The 18,749-nt window shown below is 41.8% G+C and overlaps 1 protein-coding gene across 2 annotated transcripts; it reads right to left on the reverse strand.

Annotated features, from left to right (window-relative positions):
- Window positions 1-203: 203 nt before the first annotated feature.
- Window positions 204-13,888, reverse strand: dnajc24 (DnaJ (Hsp40) homolog, subfamily C, member 24). 2 transcript variants are annotated; one of them, XM_079501426.1, is made up of 5 exons: window positions 13,577-13,888; window positions 11,269-11,375; window positions 7,273-7,408; window positions 2,412-2,480; window positions 204-764 (listed from the first exon to the last, which is right to left on the reverse strand). In XM_079501426.1, the coding sequence occupies exons 2-5, from the start codon at window positions 11,371-11,373 to the stop codon at window positions 505-507; spliced, it is 570 nt and encodes a 189-aa protein (XP_079357552.1). In that variant the 5' UTR covers window positions 11,374-11,375; window positions 13,577-13,888; the 3' UTR covers window positions 204-504. The 2 variants fall into 2 exon arrangements, with proteins under 2 accessions (XP_079357552.1, XP_079357551.1); XM_079501425.1 differs by having other exon boundaries at window positions 11,269-11,378.
- Window positions 13,889-18,749: the final 4,861 nt, after the last annotated feature.

The following is an 18,749-nucleotide window of genomic DNA, read 5'->3' on the forward strand; positions in this document are numbered from 1 at the left end:
AATGGGTTAAGCACAAGTCAGCTTTGAGGGTATATTTTTAAACATAGCAGATGCACGGTAATTTAACAGACGATGTATCCAAAAGGCTAATTTTTTGTAAGGTGCAGTTCAAAAGCTATTGCTGAACAAAGGCCGACTATAATAAAAGGTCCTTGTCAACGTCTGCTTGTAATGATTTAAGGCAGAGAAACACCCACATAATGTTCTTCAGTTCCAATTACATTTTAATGAAATAATAACAGGTGAAGTGTGTGATCGGCACGCAGTACTTCTTTCCACTGTTCTTCAGGAAAAATGACCGTTAAATCTTATGGCAAATGTTCATAGTTTTGGGCACTGCTCAGCTCACCCAGGAGGGAAACCTTTACCACTGTAGCAGTGACTCGTGCACATGTCCTTTACTATACTGTGCTAGTGGTAAAGAGTACACACAGTGACTTTAAGGCAAAAAGGCCGTCCAACATGCATACTTTAAAAGACCTTTTGAGGTGTGACCTTTTAGTGTCACCTTGACCTCGTGACATAAATACTGAGTGAACAGGTGTCACAGCAGACCACTATGCATCCGTACTCCTCTTCGTCCTCGTCTCTCGGTTTACTCACTCCTTCCACCGATTCTTTCTCATCGAGTCTCTGCCCGTCCTCCCCCTCTCGCTTTACTCTCTCCTCCTCCTCCTCATCGAGTCCCTTTCGCTCCACCAGTTCGTCTTCGGTGACTGTGAATTCCCCTCCACAGCGACAGGTGTATGAATAGACTGCGTCCTCTGAGGGACCACACAGACAAACAGCTGTAACTAATAACCCTAAAGCAATCGTTCAAGCGTTTTCATGTCAGGAACCCCCAAAGTATTTGCCCACGAACCCCCATGTGAAAATATTTTGTGCCAGGGACACCAATAAAATAGTAATATTTTACAATTTTAATTTTATATAGCATATAGTATCTATACAGGCTTACAAAGCTGGTTACATTTGGCTACACTGCCATTTAAACAAAATACAGTTTATTGGACTATAAATATTTAACAGAAATGCAGTGCATGCATGTGAACAAAGGCTTAATTGTTTAGGTTTCATTTACAGTACAGACGAGTGATTTACGTTTGGCTACACCGCCAACAAAGGACTAGTGATGTTTTTCAGTAGTTCAAATGAAATTGTTGTAATGCGATGCAGTGTACGTTACTTTATTATGTTCTGAAAGTACAGTATTTGATCGATTGATTGAAAACTATATTAACAGTTTGCAGGGGGAAAAAACACAGGAAAGTACAGTTCAATTTAAGGTAAACCCAATAAAGCCTATGGCTTGTTTCCATTGGGGTCATTTATATTCAATTAATCAGAATGTACAATAGTAAGTATGACCGGAGATGCAATTATCATCCGTAAGGTATTAATGGCACCCCTTGGAAAAGGTTTGGACAATGTGCTGTACATGTGCAACATGGTACAGTAGCCATGGAAAGTTACACCTTACTAAAACAATTAGGAAAGTGCAGGTGCAGTTTTGATAGACCTCAAGATCATCGTTTGGAGACTCTCTCTCTCTCTCTCTCTCTCTCCATCAGTAGAAATGAATAATAAGGATGTCACTTGGGAGACATGCCTTTGCATGACAATATTTAAAACATTTCAGAAATAATATAAGATAATAAGTCTTTAGAGCATCCAATGGTGTGGAGCACAACTAGCCACTTTTACAGTAACTAATCATTATTGGTTGCAGGCAATTGTGATGTACAGCACGTTTTGATGATTAATTATTACATACACACACGCATATATATATATATATATATATATATATATATACACAGTATTTGATTATCAATTGATATGCATGTGATTAATTTAACAGTTCTACTGCGTAACCCGCGTTCACCGCTATTTAATCCAATATTCTACACTGCCTGGATTGTCTTATTTTGGAGCATACGCCAAAGTATTTGCAGCTTTTATCCACAAAAATCCAGTTGAAGAGAAAAACATGCCGCCATTACGATGCGAGACAAGAACCGCTTCCACAGCATGTTGTAGTCCAAACAAACCCCTCGTTCACTTGCATTGAGCTAATTTTCCCAGAAGCCCTAGCAGCCCAGAGGATGGCTTGATTTCCGGGTTCGTCATCATAACGCGACGGCCTCGTCACCAGGTCCACCACAAATCCGCCCTTTCTTTTTAATTATTTTAAAACGGCGAATTAAACACATTAAACAAATAGCGGGTTTAGCGAATTAAGCAGGGGGGAACATTGGATTAAACAATTTAAAGCCCTGAAAGTGTTAATTTAGACCTTAAAATAGCGGTACAGTAAAGGTAAAAGTACAAAATGATTCACTGAGTTTGTGTGTGTTTAGTGTGTAATGTGTAGTGAAATTGTAATATTATAAACCATGCTTAAACCATACCTTCGTCCCAGGTCATGTCCTCCAGATAGATTGTAGAATCCACTGGCCAATCCTGTTTCAGGTCCTTGGCTAGAGAAGCACAAATGAAGGGTCAAATACCGTAGTATCTGATATTCTCGCCAAGTGCTGAACTATGGCAATTGGTTTGTATTACGTGCAGTGTTGATTTCGTCGACTAAAACTAAGACGAAGAATGTTCGTCGACTACCTTTTTCCAATGATGAAAACTAAATGGAAACTAAATGAAAACTACGCTATGATGACTAAAACTAAGACTAATTATACTGACAATTACGTCAACAAATAAAAACTAGACTAAAATGTTAGCATAAAAGCATAAAATAAGTACATGTTGTACAATCAAATCAATATATTTTACGTTTAACCACAATGCAATGCAACCCAAATTTGGGCACGTTATTATTGTCAAAATATGCACACATTTAAAACCCATTAAAACCCATTAAAGCATCCATGATTCCATGACATTTTCGAGTTTTACGTTGGATATTCAAAAGTTGCAGATATACTAGTTTGAACACCTGCTATTTTTTAGAAGGCATTTGTAGCATCGGCCTCAGGTCTTAATGGGTTAAAATAAGCTATGAAAATAGAATATCTCTCTTAATGTTTTGATTGATTAACACGTTTATTAGACAGAATGTATAACAGTGACACTCCATACAAGTCCATAGCACAACAAAGTCTGTGCGGTCTTGTTTCCATTTAGGCGGTATGCAATCAATTCATCGACGTGACAAATTGACAATGGCATGAACTTCTTTTTTAAAGTCATTTCGGAATAGGAGATTTTCAGGCAATTTGGGTGTACTTGGCATGTTGGCAGAGAAACGTTTAAGATTCCGTGTGTGAGCTAACAGTTTGTGCCCTGGTCTGTGGTGTGGATCACTGGTCACTGGTAGCAATCTGCATAGACCAACTGGACAGCAGCCAAGTCATAATGACTGGACCACCATCATCACATGCAGCAGACAACCTGTGCATATTGATGTATTTATGTGCACGTCTTAAACCATTCTGAACGGGAACCTCTTTTGGTGTTTTAAGCATTTATGTCATACTTTAGCTATTGAAAAATAGCAGATCTACAAGCTCATAGCGCGGCACCGAGTGCCGCGCTACGAGCTTGTAGGTCTGCTATTTTTTTTTAATCGTGAAAATGTGACGCAAATCTTTGAATATATATTCTTTCAGAGCGAATGTCAAATCTTTGCTTCTGGGGGGTTCCTGGAAAAACATATTTTCAGATGGGGGTCGGCGGCAAATTACATATAATTTTTGCGGGTCCTTGACAATGAAATATTGAACATCACTGATATAGAAACATAGGTATTTCAGAAAACGGTCAGGATTTAGAAGACTTTTTTTTTTTTTTTTTCGATGTCAGGCCTAAATGGGTTAATAACCATAGTGGTAACAGCAGGTTTTGGCTGGAAGCCACCGGCCCATTAACCCATTTTGGGCGGGAACCCCTTTTGGTGTTTTAAACATTATGTTACTATTGAAAAATAGCAGATCTACAAGCTCACAGCGCGCCACTGTAGGTCTGCTATTTTTGAAAAATCGTTAAAATGTGGCGAACATTTTTAACTAAAATATTTGCTTCTGGGGGGGGGGGGTCCCTGGAACTACATATTTTGAGATGGGGGTCCGTGGCCCAATAGAGATAATTCTGGGGGTACTTGACATGAAAAAGGTTGATCACCACTGACATAGAAACGTAGGTTTTTCAGAAAAAAATTAGGATTTAGAAGCCTTTTTTTAATCGACCTCAGTCCAAAATGGGTTAAAACATCATATCATGCATGTTAGCTGTGTTGGTTAACAACAGTCCATTCTGGTGGATACCAAGAGGATAAAAAGAGAGGGTTGGAAAAGCAAGGTTGCTTGTTGTGACCACGCCTGCCTTACAAAAGGGTGCAAAATCTTATGTTTAACTAATATAATGTTGTGATGGATGGAAGGAAGGATGGACATAATAGTCAGATATAGAAATAATGGATGCTCACAGATTCATGTATCTTTCACATTTCAAGTGCCAGGAAAGAATTGTGCAGTTTCACAGTTACATAATTAAAATGAGTTTCATTGTTAATTAGTGTTAAACTTAATTGTTGTGAGAAAAGTTGAACACCGGTAGTTAAATTGACAATTCACTGTGCAAATCTTTAATTGTTAAGAATAACAAATGGGTAATAATTAGGGAGGTGGGACCCCGAGGGAGCCCACAATTCTCACATCCCAATATTGTCGTTGGAATGAAGCTGAACTTGGATGACATATGTGAGAAAAATAACCAAAAAGTACTGTAGATAAAGTATGAGCAGAGAAAGAGATGGTTTTGAGACAACCAAAGGTGACTGTCTGACAGGCTATGCCCTCATCAATGTCATGCGTCTTTGAAAGCACAATATACACCAACTGGTTTATATCTAAACCTTAGCCTCTTGAAAAGGGTCCAGTTAAAGTGGCAAAATGTGGGTACCGAATACCAATACTGTGGTGATGTCGAGAAGCTACACCTCATGGTTGATAAAGGCTTTAGGCTACTTCAATCATCATCAGATAAGCAAGTAGAATTAATGAGAGCTAAATCAATTGACCCGTGAAATCCATTACTTCAATTAACTGTTGAAGCCCCAGTTCCATCCTCGGACAACTTTGTTTGGTAAGCCGTCAAAAACATTCATTTGGGTTACCAGCTTGAGCTGTCCAGGCCCAAGTACAGTTCTTTCACAGAACACAGACGTGCATATAGAGCCAAGAGTTTATAGTCGAGTTACGTACTCTATCAAACTGTCCTTTTGTTTATGCAGGTCAGATTATTGAGGTAGAATTAATGTGTTCTAATGAGTGAGTCTATGTTTAGCTCTGAAGGCTGCACGAGTTGACTATTAGATTGACAGGTGGTTAATCAGAGGGAGACACACGAAACGGAACCAAGTGACAACGACGAAACATTCTGCTAGGTGAACACACACCTTTACAAACACACACCTACACTTGTGCTCACACTTTCTCCACACACACACACACACACACACACACACACACACACACACACACACACACACACACACACACACACACACACACACACACACACACACACACACACACACACACACACACACACACACACACACACACACACACACACACACACACACTCTCTCTTCATACACACCTCATGCCCTCTATTCACAGTGCCACACCCACTGATATTCCTGTTGCTCCCGTTCACTCTCAAATATCAGCAGGTCAAAGTCTTCACAGAAACTTCAACCCTCTGCTCTACTCTGTGTTCTGTTCATCCCTGCGCAGCTCTCAAGGCATTGATTGATTGATTGATTGATTGATTTATTAACAATTACAGTACATCTCAAGTACAACTCAATACAAAAACTGTTAACTGAGTGGACGACACCATAAAGCATTACACTTGTTTACAATAGGGCCCACCATTTTCAATTCATCAAAACATTAAGAGACGTACGAATATACACAATTATATAGTCAAAACAGGAAATCATCATAGAGGAGGTAAAAAGGGAAAAGAAACATAATACAGTGAGGGGGAAAAGGGGTGGGTGGGGGATTCCACATTTTGGTGGCATAGGAGCGAAATTAACTTAGTCCCTTGTTTGTGCCGAATCTGGGTTGCACATGGTTTGTTGAACTCCCTCTGGTGTTGTGGGTGTGGACTTCGTTGACATTAAGGAAGTATTTAGACAGGTACATGGGTATCTTGGTGGTGTAGAAAATCTTGTGGACCAGACCCATTGCAAGATGCTGTACTCTGTCGTCAACCCTAAGCCATTCCAGCCTGTCAAAGTGGGCAGGGGTGAGGAGGTGGGTTCGAGGGGTGAGGCCCAGTAGGAGCCTGACCAGTTTGTTTTGGGAAGTCTGGAGCCTTGTTTTAAGGGCCTTAGAGGTGCTGTGGTACCAGGAGGTGCATGCATAGTCGAAGAAACCTTGTACGAGGGCTCCTGTTAGGGTCTTCAAGGTGTTTTTGTTGACCAGTGAGGAGATCCTGTAAAGGAATCTTGTTCTTTGGTTGACTTTTTTGATTACGTTGGTGGCCATTTTATCACCGGAAAGATTTGCCTCCAGGATGGAACCTAGGTAGGTAATTTCATCTTTTCGTGTGATAATATTGTCACCCACTCTAACCAAGAAGCCATCTGCCTTGCTGAGATTACTATTTGATCCAAATAGAATGGATTCAGTTTTTCCCAGGTGTAAAGATAGTTTGTTATTAGCGAGCCAGGTGCAGATTCTGAGGGCCTTTTCAACCTGCAGTTTGTTCCTGTCCGAGACCAGCAGTGCTGAGTCATCTGCGAACAGGAACAAATTGCAGTCACAAGCTGATGTCATGTCGTTTACATATATTAGGAACAGTAAAGGCCCTAGTATGCTTCTTTGTGGAACGCCACAGCTCACTTGGGGGGATGGGGGGGGGAGGGACAGTGTTCCGTTCACCTCCACCATCTGTTCTCTCCCCTCCAGGTAGGATTGCATCCAGCTCACTGATGTGCTATCAAAACCAATTGCTTTTAGCTTGTTAACCAGTATGGAGTGGTTCAGCATGAGTTTTCATCGAGTGCTGTTCGAGTTGACACGACACGCGTCGACGCCAGACACCATGGTGCGTGGCGGCGCGTTTCAACCTCGAGGCTCGGCATCTCGCCAATGCTTGCAAACTAGTACTACATTTCGTTGTACATGTATGTACACTTGTGTTTCGATAACAAAATAAAATCATCTATCCATCTATTAGCTCCTTAGGAGAAATGATTGAACAACACGCTTAATGTTAATTAAAAAGCTAAAATCCTACCTCTCCTCTGTAGGTCGTATTTTGTCCGGGCGTTGTGATCACTGAGGACCTTCCAAGCTGCATCTGCTGCCAGAAACTTCCTCAGGCCAGACTCTGCTTCTGAAGAACTCACACCACTCAGACGATCTGGATGGTACTACAGACACGCGCGTGCGAGAGAGAGAGAGAGAGAGAGAGAGAGAGAGAGAGAGAGAGAGAGAGAGAGAGAGAGAGAGAGAGAGAGAGAGAGAGAGAGAGAGAGAGAGAGAGAGAGAGAGAGAGAGAGAGAGAGAGAGAGAGAGAGAGAGAGAGAGAGACACACACACACACACACACACACACACACACACACACACACACACACACACACACACACACACACACACACACACACACACACACACACACACACACACACACACACACACACACACACACACACACACACACACACACACACACACACACACACACACACACACACAATTTAAAAGACACATAATTCAAATTCAGATTATCTTTCCCAATTAGGGTATTATGAATTGAGGGCAGTAAGATGTTCCGAATGCTTCATTGAATATGCAATATATATATTAGGTCAGACAGAGTCAACCTATTCGCTCCCTTTATTCCTTCCCATTAATGGGTTACAAAAGCAAACTTCTTTGCTTTGCCTTTTTGTACCATGTAGTGTACACATGCTGTATTAGCATTGAGGCGTGTAGTGTACACATGCTGTATTAGCATTGAGGCGGCCATGAAACACAGGCAGAGCACAGAACATTCGTTCTTTATGTGTGTACGAAGCCTTATACAACTTGAGCTTGCAACTACACAGGGACTGTGGGATAATTATATTGAACTTGATAAGTGCCATCTTGTCATTGACTGGCAGACACGTTCATCTAGCAATCGACCCGACTGGCAGACACAAGGCAATCGACTGGTCGATCACGAAAAACGGGTTGGCCACCCAAGCCCATATTTTACCCAATACATGTTGTTGTGTGTCTGTGACAGACTGTTAGCGATTAGGCTAGTGGCTACTGCAGTATAATTAGCCTAACCTTTGCCCACCATCAACACACACACACAGAAACACACACACACACACACAGAAACACACACACACACAGAAACACACAGAAACACACTCTTGGCCCGTGTATCTATCTCTCTGTGTTGGTCTCCCTTTCTGTTAAATGGACCAGAAGGAGCAAATTACCCAGAAAATCCTGTCAGCAAGGGCTGGGACATGACCACTCTCACACTCTGTGTGTGTGTGTGTGTGCATGTACGTGCTTGCATGCATGCGTCATAAAGAGTGAGTGAGAGACACATGACAGACAGACAGACAGACAGACAGACAGACAGACAGACAGACAGACAGACAGACAGACAGTATATATGTATAGTTTATATGTACTTGTACAGTGTCATTATATAGATATGTTCTAGCTACGTTCTTAGCTTACGCATGTTTCTTGATAAATGCTTTTTATATATGTGATGTATTCCCATGCTTTTGTTCTTGCTAAATGTAAGTCGCTCTGGATTAAGAGCGTCTGCTAAATGCCTAAATTGTAAATTGTAAATTGTACAGACAGACAGACAGACAGACAGACAGACAGATGGATAGACAGATGGATGACTCTCTGGAAAAATAGATGTATTGACACAAGACGGACAGATAAACGCAGACAGAAGAGGGAGAGAGATGCTTAACTTTTAATTAAACAAATACCTGAAATCAAGATCATTTCAAAAAACAAAACAAAAAAATGCCCCCTTAAAAGCAAGAATTCTATTTACTAAGAGCCTGATTGAAGTAGCAATACATATGTTGAATGATCCGAATAATGATAATGGACTGATAGTTTAATCCAGATAACAGTGACGACTTTCAAATCTACTGATTAAGATTTTAATCCCCCAAAACAAAATAGAATTATGTGGTTATGAATTCAGGGCCCAAAATATCAGAATATTCTGATATTCGAATGTCCAGCCCGACACTGTACAATAAGTATTCAAATAATATTTAAAATTAATTATAATTTCAATATTCAGATGCTTCACTTGTTATCACTGTACAGCCATGTTAGCCTAAGATTTAGACTCTCGTAGATGTATTCTATCGATTTTGACATTTTCAATCTACGACAGTCTAAGGCTTCATTTCCCTGAGGGTGGAGGATGGACATCAGCTGAGCGCTCGGAACATGTACAAATGCAAAATATAATGTGCTTACCCTGATGCCCCAAATGTTAGAGAGGCCTACGGGGTGCTTGTGCAATGTATCAGTCCGTAGTTTTCAATTAAAAAAATTATGAAGCCTTGGACTCTCATAGATTGAAAATGTCAAAATCGATAAAATATACATCTACGAGTCTAAATGTTAGGCTACAGCCATGTCACATACGGAATGGAACAGACAATGACAGATTATCCTATCCACTTTCAATACACTCCCATGTTAATAGAGCACCGAAGTCTGACGCCAATATCAGTAGAGGGTGCAAATCCACGGGTTCATGTACTTTTTATTTGCATTGTAATCCCCATAGGTGGATTTTAGACCGCCTCATACAAGAACTGTGTTTGAAAAATAAACATGTCATACCGGCCGTTACACTACACAATGAAGAATCAACTGACTGAGAGAAAAAGCTATTGTTACTGCTACTGAATTAGTTACATTTTCACTAGAAACAGATCATATAATATATGATCTGTTTCTAGTGAAACTCATCATCAGTCAGTCACTCATATTATGAGTGACTGACTGTCGTAAACGATACAGAGACAACTCCCTGACAATAACGCAGAGACAGCTTGTTTATTTTTGGACCACAATGCTAACATAGATTTTAAGATGACCCCATGTTATTCTCCATAGAGAAATTACTTCCGTGAACCAGGGGAAACCAGGGGATGAGCGAGTGACATCAGGACTTTGGCGCTCTATTTGCTGATGGCAGCTTGTGGGTGTTTTGGCTAGTGTTGGGTTGGAGTGACGTGTCTGGGGTAGTTGTCCCCTTTGGATAAAGAGACATAGTGATGTTTATGTATATTTTATAAACTCACCTATGTACAAATCTGCTTCATAAGAACAACGACGACGCACGTTGTCAACAGACTACGTCTGTTTAAAACTTAAAACTGATATGAGGTTAGACTTAAATGGCCGGTTATAAAGACCGAGGTTAGAGTTAGGGTTAGATTTTAGTGTCAGGGTTTGTAATGTCGGACAACTCGCTCCGTCGTTGCTGTCTAAACAGTAGCCGTGATCAAAACAGAATGCAGCAGCCTACTGAATGTCGCCAAATCGTCACAACATAACGTTTCACGCTGGAGCCGGTTGCGTTGTGGTAGGTCAGTAGACGCGTCTACTGGAGCATTGAATGATCTGGTTAAACATGATTTTGTCCCTTTCAATGCATTGATGACATTCGATGTCATTCAAATCTCGCTATATCATGATTTTCCATAGCACGCGCACACACATTGACACGTGCACTGTTCCAATCCACATTGTGTTAGCTCAATGTGTACAATGTTTACTCATTGATTCAAAAGGAGCAAAGCGTCGCATAATGTGCGATCTCACTATGGCCCCCGTGGGTCAGAATTCTACATTATTTCAACGACTTTCACGCTGAGAACGAGGCGAGCGTACTGTGCATAAAAACGTATCTCGAGTGAGCTGCACCGTGTGTGTGACTGTGTGTGTGTGTGTGTGTGTGTGTGTGTGTGTGTGTGTGTGTGTGTGTGTGTGTGTGTGTGTGTGTGTGTGTGTGTGTGTGTGTGTGTGTGTGTTAGAGAGAGAACTGCCCAAAATTCTCTTAAATAATTGCCTATTGGCAGCCATGTAGTATTGATGGTAAGTGGAAACATACAGAGAAATAAAGAGGCGGAAAGAGAAACACAGATAAAAACATTGTATTTGTTTATACATAGCACCCTGGCGGTCGCATTCCTGTTATGATTAGAGATGGTATGATGAGTATAGTTACCAATAAGGCCATTTGCTGATATTTGTGTTTCAGTTGTTGTAGGGAGTCAGATGGGCTGGCTCCTAGTATGTCATACAGGTCTTGTTCTGAAGATTCCCCTGACATAGCTGCTGAGAAATTACATTTGATCCCATTTTATTAGGTGAAATATGGGTAATATATCATGGGCTATATCTTGCGCCACCCCTAAACCCTTATCCCTAAACTTATTTACCATTGTTTTACTATTTTAAAAAACCTTTCAAATAGCTGATCTACAAGCTCACAATGTGTCGATCGGCTAGTTGAACTATTTTAAAAATAGTAAAAAATGGCAAATAAGTTTAGGGTGGCGCAAGATAGAGCCCTATATATCATAAAACGAAAAGTGCTCAAGAGATCCACTGTGACTTAATCTGTTCTATACATGGAATGGAATTATCTACAGAATTTAAAGCACCACTACGTAACTTCCCTCTTCTACCCCAGATTTACTGCGGGCGCAGTGATATGGACACAAAAAACATAGTTCCGTGTGATAGAGGGGTAAAAAATTAACGAAAGTTGCACTAATATTTTAAAAATAGGTTAACCATACAAATGACGTTAGTTGTGTGGATTAATTTACTTTTACTGCGTGGCCCCCTGTGCCCCCCACAAAATGACCGGAACTACTTAATATTTCACCAAAACCAGAGCAGAACTCTCACCACGGGACTCGGGCAATCAATTAATACAGTTGCAACCACTATATTAATGGCAAGTATTTCATACAGCTCAAGTTAAAAAAATCTGAACTATCCCTTTAAGTTTAGGAATAAGGTTAGGTTTAACCGTTTAAGCATAATTTACTTGGGTTCCTTTAGGAATACCAGGCCGCGCAGTTCCGCCGGCTGTACGCCCGGGGCGAGTTGGTAAAGGGGCGACTCGTGTGGTATTCGGTGAGACATGACCTTTGCTCTGACACAATCTAAATGTCTTCATAGAAGAGCAGCTACGTCCAACCAGGGAAACTACCCCCTGTCAGGTGTAAAAGAGCAACTTGGACACTCAGGCATGAAGGAAGCAAGCCCCTCTCGGAACCCTCTGTAAAGTTTGTTTACTTTACATAGGGTCCCTTTGCATCTATCCCACACGAAATGGTATACAGACGTACATACCCTCGGAAAAGGCTGTGCTGCGGCCTTTTGGTGGTGGTGAGATACGTCAGCGAATTTTCATTTGGCGCAGAAGCCGTTAAGTATTTTTAATCTTTTTTTGACCGTTTTGGCTGCTGTGAAATTCTCTCTTCCTTCCTTCCTTATTGACATCCCATTGTACCGCCTCCAGCACCGGGGCTGGCTAGCTGCGCGTCCCTACGTTCCTGCCTCTGATCCGCTCTGTCTCAGCTAGCCAGTCCCGGCGAGGGAGGCGGTATAATGGGAAGTCAATAAGGAAGTCAAGGAAGGAAGGAAGGAAGGAAGAAAGAGAGAATTTCAGAGCGGCCAAAACGGTCAAACATACTTAAAAATACTTAACGGCTTCTGTGCCAAATGAAAATTCGCTGACGTTTCCGTTGTCTCCTATAGCCGATATATGCTTCTTTTGAAATATCTCACCACCACAGCACGGCCTTTTCCGAGGGTATGTACGTCTGTATACCATTTTGCGTGGGATAGATGCAAAGGGACCCTATGTAAAGTAAACAAACTTTACGGAGGGTCCCGAGAGGGGCTAGAAGGAAGCATGTGTTCAAGTCTGTTGCTCTCCCCATGTCCCCCATATATGGGGACTAGGTTGGCGGAGGGTGTGTAGAGCCCAGGATCACAAAATGGGTTACAAAATCGTGGGATAAAAAAAAAGAGAAGAGAAGAGAAGGGACACAACATAATACCACAGTCCACACCAAGTGTATACCAGTTATATTGTATTACCAGGCATACTGCACCACTATACAGATTGGACAAAATTGTATTCAAGATGAATTAAATGAATGGTGATAGACCTTTAAGCTTGACTTTAGTTTTGTTTTCTGTTTAATACTATAAAGCCAGGACAACAGATCAAGTGGACTGTTTTCCAACATGCTCTTCTCAGATAATTAATGAGCATATAATGGGGGTGGTATCTAGAACTGTGTGTAACTCGGGTCCTCCACTCTCATGGCTGGCATATCATGAGAACAGAAAGATGGAGAAAATATGTTGATATGTAATGTGAACACGTTCAACAACACGAATTAATTCAGTTCAGGGCTCAGCTGGAATCAACAAACCTTAATCTAAAAGATTAAAGTTGATTATGTTTTGTGAGAACTAAAAAATATAGGCTATATATACGCTATACGTACCAGTAAGAAAGCAGACAGGTCACTGAAATGTCGTCTTCTGGACTGGTTCAGTAAACAGCGACTAGTATATAGTTAGTTAAAACGCGTTAAAACGCGTCCCTATGATTAACCGTATAATAAATTAATCTGAATCAATCACCACTGTCGCTCGGAAAATGACTGGCAGCGAGGAATGAACCCCAAGATGTCGTTTGAGAACGAGGTAAATATAAAGCTCTGCTCTTTGCTGTCAAACGGCAGCATGATGCGGATGTCTTGCTTGTTGTGTGCGTCAGTTTTACGACACCCCCTTGAAAACGCACCCTCGGCTATATTAGTTCCGGGACGTGTGTGCGGGACGACTGCGCGCGTGTCTGTGGCGGTCTGTGGGGGTAGATTTGGTTGAATTTAGCCTAAGATTTTAGACTCTCGCAGATCTGTATTCATCAATACATCTACGAGAGTCTCTAAATCTTAGGCTATAGTTGAATTAAATCCAGAAAGAATGAATTACATACAATGTACTGTTTATAAACCAAGTAACATCAGCATGTTGAATTGGCTGTCAATTAAAAGCTTATATTTGCACTGCAGACAAGTAGCCTGAATCTAATCTTTCATAACTAACTTGAAACACCCTGATGGGGGGGTGGGGGTATCAGAATCTGTCTCATCTGCTAATTAAGATGAGAACAGAGGATGCTGTAGGCCTAGGTATAGGTGGAGAGAGATGAGGTGACAGAATGACACATCCGACCCCATCTCATTCTTTCACTCATTAGTGCTCTTTGACGATGAGTGAGGAGGGATGAAAAAAATGTGTTTTTAAGAAAATGTAAAATGGGAGTCAATCTAAATAAGGCGTAAATGAGCGTGGGCTAAATGGGGAGTTGTGTGTCATGATTAAATTAATGAATCCTGGGACAAATGTTAAAAATGTTATTTGTGAACATATAGGCCTCCCACTGAGCATGTTTCGGCTTTTAGACGTCTAAATGACCGTCTAAAAACTGGGGTGAAAATAGTCTAAAAAATGAAAGTTTTTTAGCAGTCTAGGCTTAGATTAGACGTTGAAACAACGTTGTTTCAACGTCTATATATAGACGGTCTACATTACTATTTACTACTACTACTATATATTTCCAATGATGTGTGGTGTACAACTGATACATGCACCCCTTGTTGATGGGCTGACTTTAGCCTATGAAACCTCTTCAAAATGTGTTACAAAATGTATGTGTCCGCCATAGAGTATGGTGTCCGCTCACTCGCTCGCTCACACGCTCGCACGTGTGCACGTGCACACGGAAAGCTCTGTCTCAGAACGCACCTTATGGAGGCAGCTCTGCCATACTGGACTTCAGCGTTTTGAAGAAGAGAGGAGTACGGCAAGGGAAAGGAAACGCCAGGGGAGGAAGATGATCACTGCAGCCATGAAGGCCACAACTAACACTGACTTCATATGCCCTCACTGCAATAAACAATGTGGCGCTCGGATTGGACTTCACAGTCACCTCAAAACTCACCAGTAGAAGAAGTAGAAGTCATCATCGGATACGATGGACTACCATATAAGCAAGCAAGTGTGTGTGTGTGTGTGTGTGTGTGTGTGTGTGTGTGTGTGTGTGTGTGTGTGTGTGTGTGTGTGTGTGTGTGTGTGTGTGTGTGTGTGCGTGTGCGTGTGTGTGTGTGTTCATGAGTGTGTGTACTGTATGTGCTAGTTTCCTATATAAGACGTTGGTTTCTTTTCAATATATATATTCAGCATCGTGGCTATGAGTGTGCAGCCTTTTTCTTACTTTTCTTTGTTCAGTTACCTGCCATTATTATTAGGGAAAAATAAGGTTGTTTTTGCCGGCCTCTATAATGCCATCTGTCATCATTGCCTCTCTTTTGAGCCTATGTTGTTATAATAAAAAAAACAGGTGTTCATTGGGAAAACCTTAATTATCATAATTGTACTCATCATCATCATAAACTACAAAAACAATAACAACACCTTTCCCCATCTCATTAAGTTATAGATGCTCAATGCTCAGACATTTTTCTTCAATCTGATGTCATGCTTTTGTACTGTATGTGGTTTGACAGGCAAGAACCGAACAAAAAACACAAACACACACACACACACACACACATACACACACACACACACACACACACACACACACACACACACACACACACACACACACACACACACACACACACACACACACACACACAAAGTATGGAGGCACACAAACAGACACAGAACAATCAGAGAACAGCTGTTCATTAGATAGGTGTTAGCTAAAATAATAATCATCACAGTGATACATAACAAGAAGAACAGTAGCAGTTCTCCATCGGTCTTTTTGTCATTGACATTACTCTGCATGCTCAAGGACCCACAGAAAGCAGTGGTTTCACAATAAAAATTACACAATGGAAGTGAACAGAAAATACTACTTCATCACCCAAGTTCAGGCAAAGACAATCGACAGGGGGCACGGTGGCACAGTCGGTAGTGCTGTCGCCTCACAGCTAGAAGATCCTGGGTTAAATTCCCGCTGGGGATGCTGTGGGCGCTGGGGTGCGTGTTCTCTCCTAAGTGTCATCAGTGCCCATACCCGAGGCGGGGTTGGCGAAAGGGCCTTTCTGTGTGGAGTTTGCATGTTCTCCCCGTGTCCCCATATAGGGTAGGTACCCTCACAAAAACATGCAGTAATCCTGGTCTCTAAACTACCTCCCCCTGGAGGGGAAAATTGCAAAATCGTGGGATAAAAATGTAATAATAAAAGACAATCAACAGTATTTAGACTTATATCATGGCCAGGTAGCCATATAGAGCCCAAGATTTTAACAAGTTTAACATTGCTTACACATTTATTTTATACCCAGTGTTGGTGTTAGTTCTTCTCCTCTGATGTGTTTTTACAGTAAGCCCGTCCTAAAGCACTTCATTAATATAGTGGGAATCAAGTTGTAATTGTCTCCACCAGGCCGAAGGCATGGGGAGAGAGTATGTTTTGCACTCCGTCCGTCCGTCCGTGTGTCCGTGTGTGTGTGTGTGTCTGTCCGTCCGTCCGTCCGTCCGTCTGTGAACAGCTAATCTCCGGCACCGTTAACCCGGTCGATGTCAAATTTTGCACCCACACTCCCTGGATGCCAACAATGAACCTCTGCCCCAGAATTTCCAGAACGGCCTGTTATAGCGCCACCAGGAGGCCGCTTTGTGCAAAACAAGTTTTTGGACAGTACACCTACAGATTTTGTCCAAACATCACGCAAATTGGTACACAGTCTCTCTAGAGCCATTCAACGAAACGGGTCTTTCAGATTTCTCAGACTCCATCCTGATTGGCTAAGATTGTCTTCTAAAGTTCACAGCAGTGCTCAGTTTCAAACAAAATGCTGCAAATCATGAACACATCGTGTGATTTCCGTGAAATTGTGCACGCACATTCCCACTAGGCCGAGGAAGAAATGCCACGTGAACATTTTCAACTCAGCCTCATGGTGGCGCTATAACTCGCCGAAAACTGTTTTTACCTCTAACTGCACGGATCTGTGCATAACTTTGTATGCCAACTCCCTAGAGGCCAAGGAAAAACCTTTGCCTGGAATTTTTCACATCTGCTCTTTATAGCGCCACCAGGAGGCCGACATATGTAAAACACATTTTCTAATATTACTCCTTCAGATTTTATCCAAATTTCACGCAAATCGGTACACATGCTCTCCATAGTCATGTGATCAAGACGCGTTTGTTTGATTTCTCATAATCCACCTTCATTGCCTACGATTGGCTTCTAAACCTTTCAGGAGTAGCCCGCTTTGTACCCGTTTTGTACAAATTGCCACAACTACTCAACGCAGCGTCCGATTGCGGTGAAACTGTGCATGCATATTCCCACTAGGCTGAGGAAGAAATGCCACTTGACAGTTTTCAAATCAGCCTCATGGTGGCGCTACAACAGGCCAAGCCGCGTCTCACACACACACACACACACACACACACACACACACACACACACACACACACACAAAACATGATTATATTACTCCTAAACATTTTGCCAAACATCACACACACTCCTATCCTCCTGGTGGAGACCTGTGCCCAGAAGGGCACTTTTTCTAGTTCAGTCTCTATTATCACCTCGTCCCTAATAATTATTTTACAGCAGTATTTTACAGCTTATACCCAAGACTATACCTGTTCCAATCTACACATCTGATACCCTGCCACATCTGTCCTTAAAACACACGCACGCACGCACGCACGCACGCACGCACGCACGCACGCACACACGCACACACGCACACACGCACACACGCACACACACACACACACACACACACACACACACACACACACACACACACACACACACACACACACACACACACACACACACACTGATGTGTGGACACTGCTGTTCCCTGCTGAAGAGTGAGTGACCAAGGTAAATGAAGGTGAAGAGAATCGGAAAGATGAAGAGATCAAGAAGAAAGTCATTTTGAGTGAGGAGGAGTGAGCAAGGAAATGTAACTTAACTGCTACATCTTGCAACAATTGATTTCCACACACACGTCACCCTGTCACATTGTTGCGACCGAAGTTAACTGAGTTAAAAAATGATGATGTCAGTGTTGCTCTGCCCATATATGGGTATTCATTCAGGTAATGTAATCTCAAGGTTGTGACATCAAGTCTAGTCACGTGATTGTCACGTCTGATAACAGCATCCTAAGGTTAGCAAGGAATATCACCTCTAATACTAGCCATGTGTTGTATGGAGAGTATAGGTTGCTGCCTTCAGGAAGGAGATATGGTGTTCCAGCATACAATAAGGTCAGACTAGAGGTCCTTTGTCCACCAGTCGACCTTGAGGCTCAATCAGGAGTTGTAGTAGCCATGAGGGTAATCTAGGCGGTGGACATTGCTCTTGTCTTCATGTCTTTATGTATGTAATATTGTCTTGTTCTTTGTGTTATGTCAAATATGTGTGTGTGTGTGTGTGTGTGTGTGTGTGTGTGTGTGTGTGTGTGTGTGTGTGTGTGTGTGTGTGTGTGTGTGTGTGTGTGTGTGTGTGTGTGTGTGTGTGTGTGTGTGTGTTTTCTGCATACTTGGCTGCTGGGTCGCAAGACACATTTCAGTGTGAACTGACAATAAAGTACTAAATCATATCATATCATATATCATATC

This window comes from Electrona antarctica (assembly GCF_951216825.1).
Source record: "Electrona antarctica genome assembly, chromosome: 5".
Taxonomy (NCBI): domain Eukaryota; kingdom Metazoa; phylum Chordata; class Actinopteri; order Myctophiformes; family Myctophidae; genus Electrona; species Electrona antarctica.

Bases quoted from the DNA above. Each gene is read 5' to 3' on its own strand.
- dnajc24 (XM_079501426.1), bottom strand. From the start codon at position 11,373: ATGTCAGGGGAATCTTCAGAACAAGACCTGTATGACATACTAGGAGCC. The intron at 7,409-11,268 runs GTAACTATACTC...GCGTGTCTGTAG, and splicing joins ATCAGCAAATGGCCTTATTG to TACCATCCAGATCGTCTGAG. The intron at 2,481-7,272 runs GTAGGATTTTAG...GTGCTTCTCTAG, and splicing joins ATACGACCTACAGAGGAGAG to CCAAGGACCTGAAACAGGAT.